This window comes from Mirounga angustirostris, unplaced genomic scaffold (genome assembly GCF_029215605.1).
Source record: "Mirounga angustirostris isolate CCGP_5_RB_7025 unplaced genomic scaffold, mMirAng1.0.hap1 SCAF_15, whole genome shotgun sequence".
NCBI lineage: Eukaryota > Metazoa > Chordata > Mammalia > Carnivora > Phocidae > Mirounga > Mirounga angustirostris.
The window spans coordinates 73864956-73878527 of NW_026991723.1; the positions used below are offsets into that span (position 1 = coordinate 73864956).

At 53.6% G+C, this 13572-nt stretch overlaps 1 protein-coding gene across 2 annotated transcripts; it reads right to left on the reverse strand.

The window, feature by feature from the left end:
• Positions 1-559: 559 nt before the first annotated feature.
• ALAD (aminolevulinate dehydratase) lies at positions 560-11133 on the reverse strand. Of its 2 annotated transcripts, XM_045882973.3 has the most exons (12): positions 10995-11133; positions 5308-5464; positions 4323-4373; positions 3767-3863; positions 3313-3448; positions 3111-3194; positions 2932-3020; positions 2587-2642; positions 2400-2487; positions 2227-2313; positions 1367-1496; positions 560-716 (listed from the first exon to the last, which is right to left on the reverse strand). In XM_045882973.3, the coding sequence occupies exons 2-12, from the start codon at positions 5445-5447 to the stop codon at positions 655-657; spliced, it is 1020 nt and encodes a 339-aa protein (XP_045738929.1). In that variant the 5' UTR covers positions 5448-5464; positions 10995-11133; the 3' UTR covers positions 560-654. The 2 variants fall into 2 exon arrangements, with proteins under 2 accessions (XP_045738929.1, XP_045738932.1); XM_045882976.3 differs by lacking the exons at positions 4323-4373; positions 5308-5464; positions 10995-11133 and adding an exon at positions 4065-4206.
• Between the last annotated feature and the right edge of the window lie 2439 nt (positions 11134-13572).

Here is a 13572-nt window from a genome sequence, read left to right on the forward strand (position 1 = left end):
TCTCTTCAACAGAAAAGGCTTTTTGGTGGTGGCATCTCCAGCAGTCAGAAACTCTATTTGCTTCTGAATTTCAATCCTCCGGCAGTGTTTCTGCTTATTAACAAGTAACTCTTCTCTGGGTATATGGCTGAGAGCAGAACAGGAGATCTCAGGCAGCCTGGCAACATGGGCCTGTGTGGGAATCACCTTCCAGTGGAATCGAGGCAAATGTCAACTCTAAACCTGAAGATGTCTTTCTAGGCCTCCGTCCCGGCGCCCAGCTCAGACAGCTGCCAGAGGCCTCAGGCTTTCCAGAGCTTCTCATGATACAAGGTGCAACTTGCCCTCCTCTACCCCTAACGCTCCAAGCCCCGCTCCAAGGCCCCACCAAGCCTGCGCCCTTACCTCCTGGTGGCGTTCAGGCTGAGGCCACGCCAGACGAAGGAGCTGACCCAGCGGGGGCATGGGGAAGCCTGGGGGAGCCTGGGAGGCTCGAGTGGTAAGAGGGGGGCAGGCTGGCAGAAAGCACCCAGGGCTGCTGGGCGCCTGCCAGCACGTGAGTAGGAAGAGGGCATGAGGGCACAGTTCTAAAGCAGCATTTACTTTGGTTTTCACTTCTCCAAGGCCCCGGGACCTTTTAAAAGTTCTAGCTATTACTCTTGTACGTGGTCGCCATCACTCCTCCTTCAGCCACTGCAACAGCTGAGGCGTGTAGTAGGTGATGATGATGTCAGCACCTGTGGGGGGACAGAAGCAGGAAGCGGGGAGGGGCCAGGCATCAGCTGGGGGCTAAACTTCGGGGAGACCGGGGCCAAGGAGGGGGCAGGCGGCTACCACGAAGAGACAAAGCCCGTGGGCGTCAGAACATATGACAGAGCCCAGCTCCGGTCAGTTCGAGCTCTGCGCGCTGTGTGACCCTGGGCAAGTCATTTTCTCTTGCTGGGCCTCAGTTTGCCGTCGTATGAAACGCACAGAGGGAGAAATGAGTACGTCATAAGGGCCCTTCCCATGCTGTGTGCACACCGGCACCACCAGCTCCCATTTGTGGAGTGGTGAGCACATGCCAATGACACGCATCCCCTCCCACAATGCTCCAGGCGACACGCCTCGGGTATTTTATCCCCGGTCTGCAGACAAGGTCACTGAGGTGCACAGAGGCGCCTCGGCTAAGGTCTCAACACCAAAAAGTAACGGACGGCTCTGCTTTCTTCACTGTCGCACGTTGGGTTCTGCAGCTCCACGGCCCCTCCTCACCCTGTCTCTCTCTAGATCACTGGTATCCCCAGGCCTAAGACTCCAGGCTGTCTCATGACTTTATTTTGTCCTCTGGGCAAAGTGCCCATCAGCCCCGTGGCACAGGTCAGGAAGCCCCAGCGCCCCTGTTTACCTGCGCGGCGGAAGGCGGTCATGGCCTCCAGGACAGCAGCCTTGAGATCAAACGCCCCGGCCCGGGCTCCATGCCACAGCATGGCGAACTCTCCAGAAACATGGTACACGGCAAGTGGGAGCTCAGGGTGCTGTGGAAAAGCAGTGGCGGGTGGACAGGTGGAAGTGTGGAACCTCTGGGAGTGTCCCTTCCTGCCTGCCGAACCTGAGAGCATCTTTTTTTTTATTTTTTTATTTTTTTTTAAGATTTTATTTATTTGCGAGAGAGAGAATGAGAGACAGAGCATGAGAGGGAGGAGGGTTAGAGGGAGAAGCAGGCTCTCTGCTGAGCAGGGAGCCCGATGCGGGACTCGATCCCGGGACTCCAGGATCATGACCTGAGCCGAAGGCAGTCGCTTAACCAACTGAGCCACCCAGGCACCCAACCTGAGAGCATCTTGAGCCCCATGCCGTGTCCCTACTGTTGGCAGCCGGGCCCGTTCTTTTTTTTTCCTTAAAGATTTATTTATTTTAGAGCGGGGAGGGGCAGAGGGACAGGGAGAGAGAGAACCCCAAGCAGACTCCCCACTGAGTGCAGAGCCCAATGCTCAACCCCACAACCTGAGCGAAAACCAAGAGTCAGACGCTCAACCAACTGAGCCCCCCAGGCGCCCCATTCTTGAACTGTGAAAGCACAGCAGCTTGAAGGCTCCGGCCAGCCCTGGGGCAGATGCCCATGGTGGTTCCTGGGCAGGGGTGCCGTGGCAGGCTTCCTGCTCAGGGCCAGGTCGCTCTGAACCCAGGGGGTCTGCAGTCTCTGAGCCTGAGATCCCAGAGTCTGCGGACAAACCCGCTCATGTCCCTGGGCCCCTGCCTGCTCACCTTGTCCTTCACCTCCCGCACGATGTCCAGGTAGGGCATGCCCGGCTTCACCATGAGCACATCGGCTCCTTCCCGTACGTCCCGGGCCTAAGGGACGAAATACTCTGTGGGGAGGGCCCAGGAGGCAAGGTGGGGGGGGGACCGGCCAGTGGGCTCAAGCTCTGGTCACTCACCACCGCTCGGAGGGCCAGGCCTCGGGCTCCCGGTGGCAGCTGGTAGCAGCGGCGGTCTCCAAAGGCTGGGCTGGACTGAGCTGCGTCCCTGGGAAGCAGAGGCATCAGCACGGGGTGGGGGGTGTCCGGCTTGGGGCGAACAGGTCAGGGGAAGCTCGAAAGCAGACCCCTGCCGACCCCCACTCACCGGAAAGGTCCGTAGAAACAGGACGCAAATTTGGCACTATAGCTCATCACTGATACCTACAGGAGACAAACAGGGTCAAGGTCCAGGCAGCGCTTTTCAGGCGTCCCAGGGTGAGGTGACAGGGAGAGGAAGCATGTAGGCTGGGAAGTGGAATGCCTGCGGTCTAGTCCCATTAAAGCTCTGGGCCTTGATTTCCCCACGTGAAGTACGGAGGTTGAGACGGATCTCAAAGGCCTCGTCCAGGGCTGTCTTCACTTCCGGGATTCTTAGCAGATACGGGGATAGGGCTGGTCCAGGCTTTCGCTGTACCTTCCCCGCACCCCTCGCCACACTCCCCGCCCCTACCCTGTTGCCAAGTCCATGGGCCATCAGAGCCTCCTTGATGGCTTCCACACGTCCGTCCATCATGTCCGACGGGGCTACCACCTGACATCCTGAGGGGCAGAGGGTGGCCTTCAGAACTCTGGGATCCTCCTATCCGCTCTGCCACCTCCCCGACCCGGAGCTGCCGGTGGCTCACTCACCTGCCTTGGCATAGGCCAGTGCCACTTCCGCCAGCCGCTGGCGGCTCTCCTCAGCCTGGAATGCCCCATTCTTGCTCAGGAGCCCTGCAGGACAGACAGCTGGGTTTGGGGGAGCATCTCGGTCCCTGGCCCAGCCCACCCAGAGGAGGACTAGGTGGAGGGAGTGCAGGTGGAGCAGGGCAGGTGAAGGGAGGGAGCTCACCACAGTGACCATGAGAGGTGTAGGGGCACAAGCAGACATCGCAGGCCACCAGGAGGCTGGGGAAGGTCTTGCGCAACAGGCGGATGGCCTCGACAGCTGGGGAGTCCTCGGAGTCGGCTGCAGAACCCCGCTCATCCTAGTGGCAGGGGAAGGGTAAAGAGGTACGTCCGCAGGATGGCCAGACCTCACAGAGCCCAGCTCCCTGCACGAGGATGCAGTAAGGACTGTCCCCATTTTGCACAGGGCACTTGACCTGCCCAGTCAGGGTGGCATGGCCCTATTTAGCTTCCTGTCCCAAGGCGGGTGCTATCATCAAGCAGGGGGCCATGTCCCCGTGCCCACGCCCCAGGGCCAGCACAAGGCCGTACTGAGGACACGGTCCATGTGGGAGCTCAGCTCACCCTCACCCGACCCTCCCTTGTCTTCCCCTCGAACTCTGCTTCTGATTCTCCACCTTGGGGACTCTGCTGGGGACTCCAAAGACCAGGACACAGCGCAGACCCTCTTCCACCAGGGGCTTCAGCATCTCTTCCAGCCGGTTCACACCATACCTGCGTGGAGGTGGGACAGAGGGGCTGAGATGAGGCAAGTGGCAGGCAAGGGTCCCCCCTCACCCCTCTGTGCTGCACACGGCACCAGGAGAGCTCAAGCCCCACAGTCCAGGGAGGGGTGGGAATGCGCCCACCAAACAGATGGGAAAACCAAGGCCCCCAGAAGCAGAGCTATGGAACTTAGCTGTGGAAGGTTCTTACTGAACTCCCATTTGCAGCTCAGCTCTCCTTTGCAATAGACTCTGCTATGATGTCTCTGGTGGATGAATGGGCTGCTCATTCCTTTATGGGGCTGCCTCTTCTGTTCTCGAACAACTTTGGCCCCGAGAAAACCCTTTTCTCTACTGAGCTGAAGTGAGCTCCTCCAGATCTTCTACCTCCTGGGTCTGCTTCCTGGCACCTCCAGCTGGGAAATCTCTCCCGCCACCCTCCCCCGGCCCTCCCCACCACATCTCCTACCTGGCTACTCCTGGGAGGCTGTCGATGGGCTGTACGTCATCGGGAACGTCCCTGCAAGAGCGGGGGGTGGGGGGTGGGCTATGGACTGGTAGCTGTGGGAGGGGCCGGTGGTGAGGGAGTGACCGGGAGGGATGGCTGGGGAGCTGGGAAGGAGTATGAAAGTGGGGATGGAGGGAGGAGGTTGGGGTCCAGTGTCTGGTTCCCTGCCTGGCCAAGCCCAGGGCCTGAAATAATAATAGGAACAGCGAGAGTGACAGTGACAACAGAAGCAACGGGACTAAAAGAACTAAAAGAACACTAAATCATACGAAGGAGTCAAGTGGCTACAAACTTGGGATTCTGAAGTCAGAAGGCCCTTGCCTGCGATCCCAGCCACTTACTGGCTGGGTGACCTGGGCCAAGTTGCACCATCTCTTTGAGCCTCAGGGCCCTTCATCTGTATTTGGGTGGATTCGTTCATTCATTCAACGAATGGTGAATGAATGGCCTTACTATGTGCCAGGTACTATTTACTCTCTGGAGATACAAAGTGAACAAAACAGACACAAATCCTTGCCCTCGTGGAGAGAACACTCTAGGGAACAATATCCATTCTTCCCTCATATGAAAACTGTCAGGACTGAAGGAGATGATCCATGTACGCTGCTTAGCACAGTACCTGGTACACAGTCAGCAGTCAATAAATGTCAGCCATTGCTATTAGGAATAATCATGGCTGCCACCTCTTACACGTACACAGCTCTTTACAACCTACAGAACGAACGCCTTCTCCGCTTCTGTCTTACCGCAAGGATGGCGGGCCAGGGTTATTATCCTTATTTTCCGGATGGGAAGACTCAGTTCTTTCCTAGTTTGTTTGATTCCTAAGACGGTTGTCCTGAACCCACTCTCTCTCCCTCTCTCTCTCTCTCTCTCTCTCTCTCTCTCTCTCACACACACACACACACCAGCAGATCCGAGGCCTGGACCATTCCTGGGGACTCACGTGACAAAGATGGGATAGATGAGGTTGGAGGCGCTGAGGGGAGAGGCGGCTGCCTGCCAGGTGCGAAGCAGTGGGTGGAAGTAGCCACTGTGCAGAACCGACTGGGGCTGCATGGTGGGCAGCGTGGACTCCCGGGGCATCAGCTGTGCGCTCAGCTCTGGGGGGGGGGGGGGGACACAACAGGATGCACGTGAGACACGGTCCCTGTCCCCAGGGGATGGTCCCATACCCCCACGCTCTTCCCGATTCTTGCCTCCCCAGCTCTCTGGCCAGTGCTCCCCGTAGCACAGCTCGCCAATCCCTGCTGGTCTGTGACAAGGGTAAGTGGAGGAAAGGAAGTGGGCCCTCTGGAAACTTCCCTAGCGATCGGAACCGAATAATCTAAGATTTCAGCTTGTATTTTCTATGGTGTCTCTCTTTTTCTAAAATGACATTTCTTGGGGCGCCTGGGTGGCTCAGTCGGTTGAGGGTCTGCCTTCGGCTCAGGTCATGATACCAGGGTCCTGGGATCGAGCCCCGCATCGGGCTCCCTGCTCAGTGGGAAGCCTGCTTCTCCCTCTCCCGCTCCCCCTGCTTGTGTTCCCTCTCTTGCTCTGTCAAATAAATAAATAAAATAAAATTAAAAAAATGACATTTCTCAGGGCGCCTGGGTGGCTCAGTCAGTTGACAGTCTGCCTTCAGCTCAGGTCATGATCCCGGGGTCCTGGGATCGAGCCCTGCATCGGGCTCCCTGCTCAGTGGGAAGCCTGCTTCGCCCTCTCCCTCTGTCTGCCACTCCCCCTGCTTGTGCGCTCTCTCTCTCTCTGTCAAGTAAATAAATAAAATCTTTAAAAAATAAATAAATAAAATGATATTTCTCCAGCAATTCAATACAATTTTTTTTTTGTATTTTATTTAAAAAAAATCAATCTGTGATGGATTGGAAATTAGTATGAGAAGCACTGACCTAGACAACATTTAAACTTTGTTTATTCCATAAAAAATGTGCAGGTGCTTGGCAGAAATTTTAGATAAGCAAGCAAGAGAAAAATCGCCTGTAATTCTACCTCTAGAGAAAAGCACTATTAACACCCTGGTACAGAGACGTCTCGTCAGGCACAACGCACACTAAGAGGATTAACTAGCAGGTGCCTGAGAAGACAGACAGACAGAACCCCTGCAGGGGGGCCGTTGAAGCTTTCTTTTCCAGCCTGAGCGCCTCCTGCTGTTCCCCAAGCACCAGCCACATTTGGCCGCTTTCTGGTTCTGCTCACCCCGCTCCCTTAACCTAAAAGGTCCTGCTCTCTGCACCACCTCCTCAGCCCCAACTCCTACCCGGTGCCCACCTTCCCTCTCCCGCTGAAGCTTCTCTTGCCCAGATCATAATCTCTCTTACATAACAGCTCTCTGTGGATCTATTTTAGCTCATTCCAGGAGACAGAGCTTCTGCAGGGCATGGTCCATGGTGAGCTCATTTCTGCACCGTCCCCCCCAGCACTCTGCCACAGGGTAAATATTTAACTACATGAAGTACAAGACAAGCGCTAAAAGACAGAAGGAAGCTGGGGCATGCACATGTTTCTTGAGCACCTACTGCGTGCCAGGCCATGCCGGGCACCCGCACATGTGGTTTCTCATCGAGGAGGCAATAAATTGTTTGGGCAGGTAGGGCTGATGGAGTGCGTCTCAGACAGGAGCTGCCCTAAGTGAACCATGAGCTCCGAGGCGAGTTTGGAGGTTGGAAGAAGCTTGTTGGAAGAAGACGGGGCTTCAACTTGGTTTTTCGGGATGAGTGGGTTCAGCTTGGCAGAGGGAAAGGGGAGAATGTTCCCTCAGGAAGGGAAGAAAGGGGCAAGGGTGCGCAAGGAGGAATGGCCGTGGGCTGCTGGGAGGACTGAGGACGCAACAGAAGATGTGTGTACCAGGGAGGGGACAAGAGAAGGCCAGACTGAGGACGGGGAAGATGAGGAGGGGGGTGGGGGAGTGGCCTGCTCAGAGCCTGGCTTGAGGAGGCTAATTCTTGCAGGAGGGGCAGAGCTGACTGAGCAAAGGAGCGCAGACACTCCAGGGGGGAGTGGGGAGGGGAGGAGAGGGAAGGGCCATCGTAAGGCAGCCAAGAGGCAGTCTCTTGGGGCGGATGCTCTGAGCTTGTGTGACCCAGAGGGCAATGGAGACAGGGACAAGGCAGGAAGAGGGTGGTTGGGAGCTGAGCTTTTGGAGGTGCCTGGGGAAATACCCAGTAGCCAAGGAGGGGGGTAAAGGAGCCACCCATGTCTCCTTGTATGAATGGGACCTCAAGGCAAGGACTTATTCAAGGTTACACTTAGTGAGGTACGAGGCTAAAACAGGCCTATAAGCCCAAGTGTCATCTCCCAGGTGGTGAGTGGGGAGTGGGGGTCCCCTAGTACACTGATCATGCCTTTTATCTCGTCTCTCAGGTCCCTTTAGCTCCCTCCCAACCAGCTCAGGGGCCCATTTTTATCCAATACTCCTCCTTGGCAGGGTTGGGGTTATCAGGAGCCACAGAGGGACCCACCCTACCACCACACCCCCTCCAGCAAGCCACATCATCTGACACAGAGGCAAGTCAGGCCTCCCCAAAGATGTCCCAACCCCCAGATGAGCAATCAGTCAGGTGGCAGATAGAAGGTCCCGAGTGCCCATTTTGTGCAAGATTGGCTGTCAGGTCTGCTATGGGTTAGCTCAGCTCAGAGAGGTTAAGTCTTTTGCCCAAGACCACACAGTTGGTTAGTAAATGAGCCAGAATTTGAATCTGTTCTAGACAATGAGTACAGGGTTTTATCTACCATACCCCATAGTCCTGATGAACACTTGATTCCTCAAGCATCTCTCTGGCTATACTATCTGCCTGGTGAGTCAGAGAGATGGAGGATACACAAGAGAAAAATATACTGAGCGTATGTTATGTGCTGGGCACTGGACTAGGTATCTCATTTCACTGCAGAGACTATTCCAACTTTCACTAATAAGGAAACTAGGAGGCTCTGAGAGGTTAAGTGACTTGCTCCATGTCATTCTGGAGAGTCAAGTTGTTTTTTGAACACGCCTCTGATTCACTTCCCAGAGAACAACCTTTGTAGCAGGACTCTGGCTTCTGGAATCCAAAGCTGCATTCTACTGGCCTCAACTCCCCATCTGTTTTAGAAGGCTGGGCAAGCACATGCCTTCTGCCGATCAGAAGCAGCAGAGCAGGGCTGCTCAGGAGCTTTGCAGCCCCAATTGTACCATGAGGAGGTGGGGGGGGGGTTGGTGGGAGGGGCAAGGGAGGGGCAAGGGAGAAGGGTGAGAGTGTGAGGAGGAACCTGACTAGGGCACTTCTATTTACATCTGTTTAATTTTAGGGTTAGGGAGAGATTTGCTTTGAGAAACGGGTGTCAGTGCTGAGAAAAATTTTAAAACATTGAAAATCACCAATGCTGTTCATCTCTTACATTCTGAAGTGGAAAATGAGGTGCAGAGAGGCGACAGGACTTGTTTGACATTGAGCAGTGAGTGAGGTGCAGAGCTGGCCCTGACCATGAGTCTCCTGCCTTCTAGTCCAGTGCCCTGTCACCTCAACCACACATGGGCATTCTGTTACAGCAGGAACTTAATAAGTATCTGTGGAACAGAAAAACAGCCCCTGAGCCAGAGCTGCCTGTTTGCAGAGCCAAATCCATGCCAAGGTTTTGCTTTGCAAAACGTCCCTCAAGACTGGGAGATTTCTACATACTTGGGAGGGCACTTCTTCCAAATCAAGGGAGCCTCCAAGCCACAGCTTAAGTCCTGTGACACCTCACTGAAGACAGTAGCAAGTCACCTTGGGACCCAGCACCTATGTTCACCCACATGAGAACAGGTTAGCTTAGCTGGAAGGTAGGACAGGGCAGTGCAGAAAGAACCTTGTTTCAGGGTCACACAGTCCCACATCTGCTCTGTGTTCTGTGTGTGACTTTGGGCAAGGCTGCTGGCCTTTCAGAGTCTTTATTTCATAACCTATAAAATGGGAATGATACTATCAAACTTGCAAAGCTGCAGAAATGAGATTAGAGCAGCCCAGGGAACGTGTACCTACTTTTATCATCATTAGGAGCAGAAGTGAGCTGGAAGTAGCCCCCCCCTACTCCCCAGAGTCCACACAGCTGTGTGTTCTGCTCCATACCCGGGAGGGAGAACTTTCTATCTTGGAAGAACTTTTCTATCTTGGAAGCCACAGGGTCTTCCAAGATATCTCAGGTGGGGTCTCTGCCTTCCAGCAGCTTCTGTGGTGTGAAGTGATAACCAGAGACTGCAGCAGAGGGGTGGACTAGATGCTATCTATGGGAGGGGCCTGTGTCTCTAGGAGTCAAGCACGGCTTCATGGAAGAGGCAGCTCTGCAGACTGATTATGAAGGTATCTCCTTCCTTAGAAGGCAACTTCCCCAATCTGGGAGTAACAAAGTTGGGCCCTAAGAGCTGACACCGTGGGGAGGAGGGTTAGAAGGAGCTGCAGGCCTGAAACCACCCCCCCCCCCACCATGCTGTGCTCTGCTGAGGATTTCAGAGGCTGTTGTCTTGGCACAGACGGTTGGGAGCTGCCAGCTGGGGAGAAGGCAGTCAGGAGGGCCAGCTAAGGTGGAAGGTGGCCAGGCCTGAGAAATCCAAAGCCCCAGAAGGGCCCAGGATAGCAGACGTCAGGCAGTTCTGAAAAGGGACCAACTAACTGCCTGTTTATTCAATCAGCATTTCCTGAATATCTACCCTGGACTTGCCCCAGTGCTAGATACAGGGATTAAAGAGAAGCATGAGACCCAGGCCTTGCTTAACCTAGGTAGGGCTTTGAAGAGCCCAACCTCTTCTGGGTTTAGCCATCTGGAGCTGCAGGGAGAATCTGCCAGTTCCACAGACTCCTAGAATATCTTGGCTAAGAGGATCCTTCAAGCTTGTTGATTACATAATTGAAACGATGATGAAACTGGGCTCAGAGAAAGAGAGACACTGGCCCAAGATCAGGCAAGGGGTCAGCAGCAGATCTGGGGCTAGAATCCAGGTCTTCAGCAGCCCAGACCTCAGTGCCCACCTCGATACTTTAAGTACAGATTTCAAAGCTGCGCTTACCAGCAGCAGTGGCCGTGTGCAGAATTCTGGATGAAGGGGTTGGGGAAAAAGGAGATAGAACGTTGACTCTGGACTTGGCTGCACTTGGCAGCCTGACGGTTAAGCACATGGGTTTTGGAGCTGCAGACATGGGTTCAAATCCTAATCCCGTCACTTCCCAGCTGTGTGATCTCAGTTTCTGCACCTGGTAAATGGTGACTTGAACCGACCTCAAAGGGTTGTTGTAGACTTAATGGGCCAGTGGATGTGACTTATGTCTAAGTCTCGCACAAAGCAACTGTTACTACCTCCACTTCCCTCCCCCGTCCTTCGAGGCACTTTGGGTTCTGTACCGATGGAGAATGCCCTAGGCGCCTCCAAGGGAGTGGACCCCAGAGAGGAGAGGCAGAGCCCGGAGCCAAGCCCCCAAGGGTACAGCCACGCGGGGACCCCAATCCCGGCTGCAGCAGGGCAATCTAAGAGTCCAAACAAGGGCTCCACAAGGACTCTGTCCCCGGCTGCACCGCCAGCGCTTCAGGCGCACGGCACATTGGGGCCTGGGGACAAGGGACTCTTCGTGTCACAGCCCCACCTCCAAGCCCGCCATCTCCCTGAGTCCGGCCCCCACTCACCTGCTTCCTCAAGGGCTCCCAGCTGCCGCTCCCGCCACCGCCGTAGCGCGTTCTAGTCTCCCGGGGCCCACGTGGGGGCGGGGCGGCTCACCCGGAAGCAGCTCCCCCCCCTTGCAGCCCGCCCCGACCGGCGTGCAAGCCACGCCCTCTGCGGGCTCTCTGCCCGCGTGCTGGTCAACTCCGGCCGCGGCTCCGCCCATGCACCTCGAGGCCTGGCCAATCGGGTTGCGGGAGAGCTGCCGGGTCCGCGCCCCACCCCCTAGGGGGCCGCAGCTTTGGTGGCTGAAGGCCCACCCGAGCCCACGTCGGGGCGCAGGGGCGGTGCGGGCGGGGTGCAGCCCGCGGTTACAGCCCCGAGGCTCTCCTTACCGCCCTCCTCTTCCCAGCCTAGCGCATACTTGGCTCTGGTTAATTGTTGAAAGAATAATTGGTGTCAAGGACATTAGAGCAACCCCTTAACGCCTAACACAATAGCTAAGTCCATTTTTGCAGACTGAATATTTTAAAAGCTGTTGAGTTCAGCACCAGGCTGCCTTCCAGGTTTTCAGAGAAAATTAATTCCAGAGTAATTACTCAGGGCTTGCTCTGTGTTATGGATTGAGAGATGTGATGTGAAAGACATGGGCACTCTGGAAAAGCTCTAAGTCTGAAAGGTGCATCAAACCGACCTAGGATGGGTACAGTGCGAGATTTGACTGGAAGGTCTGTGCGGGGTTTGGGCAGAGTATGTGCAGGGGCCAGAGGGAACTGGTGAGGCTTATGGGGCTTGGGTGAGCTAGTAGAATTGGATGGGTGAAGTAGGGATGGAGATCAGTACCCTAGCAAAGGAATGCCTTTATAAAGATGGATCAGGGCATTATAGAAAAGCTGACTTTGACTTGCTGAAGAGGCCAGTGGGCTGGTTGTATTACACTTCCTCTCAGATTTTATTTCTCAAAATCGGTGCTCCAAACCTGTTTTATACCTCTTTATATTCCAAGTTAAAGAGGCAGAGAGGTTTAATGCATGCTAGGGAAATAAGACCTGCGTAATTTCCGGCTACTAGAGTTCTGATCTGTGGTCAAATAAGGGAGATGGTGGAAATGAAGTCCTATTTTTTGTGCATTTAAGAGTCAGGGACAGTACCATGCGTTTTGCATTCACTTATCTAATTTTGATGACAACTATGTTACTATCCTCATTTTACAGACTGGGAAGACAATCTCCAGGGAGATTAAATAATTTGCCCCATGTCACACTGGACTTTCTCTGCAGCGCCTGCTAGTCAGGTTCCTTCAGCTCATAGTTGAGAGTCCCTGCTCATTTCTTTCATGACACCTGTTCCATCTCTGAGTTTATTGGTAACTAAGCATAATTAGGAGCTACCTCAAAGAGCCCAAAAAGAGTGAGAAATTTAAGAATGCTGCTGTTTGGGGGGCACCTGGGTGGCTCAGCCGGTTAAGCATCTGCCTTCAGCCCAGGTCATGATCCTGAGTTCCTGGGATCGAGCCCCACATTGGGCTCCCTGTTCAGTGGGGAGTCTGCTTCTCCCTCTGCCTCTGCTCCTCCCCCCACTCATGCTCACACTCCCTCTCTCAGAATAAATAAAATCTTAAAAAAAAAAAGAATGCTGCTGTTTGGTGTAATCTGTTTTTCACATGTCTCTCTTATTCTTGGCAGAAAGACCTGTTTCCATTCTCTACCCTACCCCAGGTTTCTGAAAATAATTTTACCTTAATCTTTCAATCTTATCCACAAAAAGTATTGTGAATGCAACAATATGAATAAATCTTAAACATTATGTTGAGCAAAAGGAGTCAGACACAAGAGTACATATCGTATGATTTCATTTATATGAAATACAAACCAGGCAAAATTCACTTGTGCTGTTGGAAGTCAGGATAGCGATTACCATTGGGGAAGATTGGAAGTGCCCGGAAGGGAGACCATAGGGGCTTATTAAGGTGCTGGTCATGTTGTTTATTGATCTGAGTGTGAGTTACATGGATGTTTGTGCAAATTCATCAAGCTCTACATTTATCTGCACCATTTAGTAAGTATGTTATACTTTAATAAAAAGTAAAAAACAAAACAACCCACAAAACCCAAAAAACCTACTGAACTATTTTGAGTGCTTCCCAGGTAGGTATATGGCATTGTGCTAAATGCTGTGAAGTGCATAAAAATAGAGATGAGTGGTTGCCAGGGGCTGAAGGGAGGGAAGCATGGGTAGTAAGTGCTTGACAGGTACAGGGTTTTGTTTTGGGGTGATGCACACATTTTGGAACTAGATAGAAGTAGTGGTTGTACAGCATTGTGAATGTGCTAAATGCCCTGAATTGGTCATGTAAAAATGGTTAATTTTATGTTCCATGAATATCATCCCAATTAAAAGATAAAATTGGGGGGCACTTGGGTGGCTCAGTCAGTTGGGCATCTGACTCTTGGTTTCGGCTCAGGTCATGATCTCAGGGCTGGCGGTGGGCTCCACACTCAACAGGGAGTCTGTTGGAGATTCGCTCTCTTCCTCTGCCCCTCCCCCTCCTCGCTTGCTTGCACTCTTAATTTTTTTTTTTTTTTAAGATTTTATTTATTTGCA

What these genes read in the sequence shown, in the direction of transcription:
- ALAD (XM_045882973.3), bottom strand. Translation starts at nt 5,447, where the DNA reads ATGCCCCGGGAGTCCACGCTGCCCACCATGCAGCCCCAGTCGGTTCTG. An exon ending in CACCTCTCATGGTCACTGTG is followed by an intron (nt 3,195 to 3,312) that starts GTGAGCTCCCTC and finishes TCTGTCCTGCAG; the next exon opens with GGCTCCTGAGCAAGAATGGG. An exon ending in CCCATGGACTTGGCAACAGG is followed by an intron (nt 2,643 to 2,931) that starts GTAGGGGCGGGG and finishes TGTCTCCTGTAG; the next exon opens with GTATCAGTGATGAGCTATAG.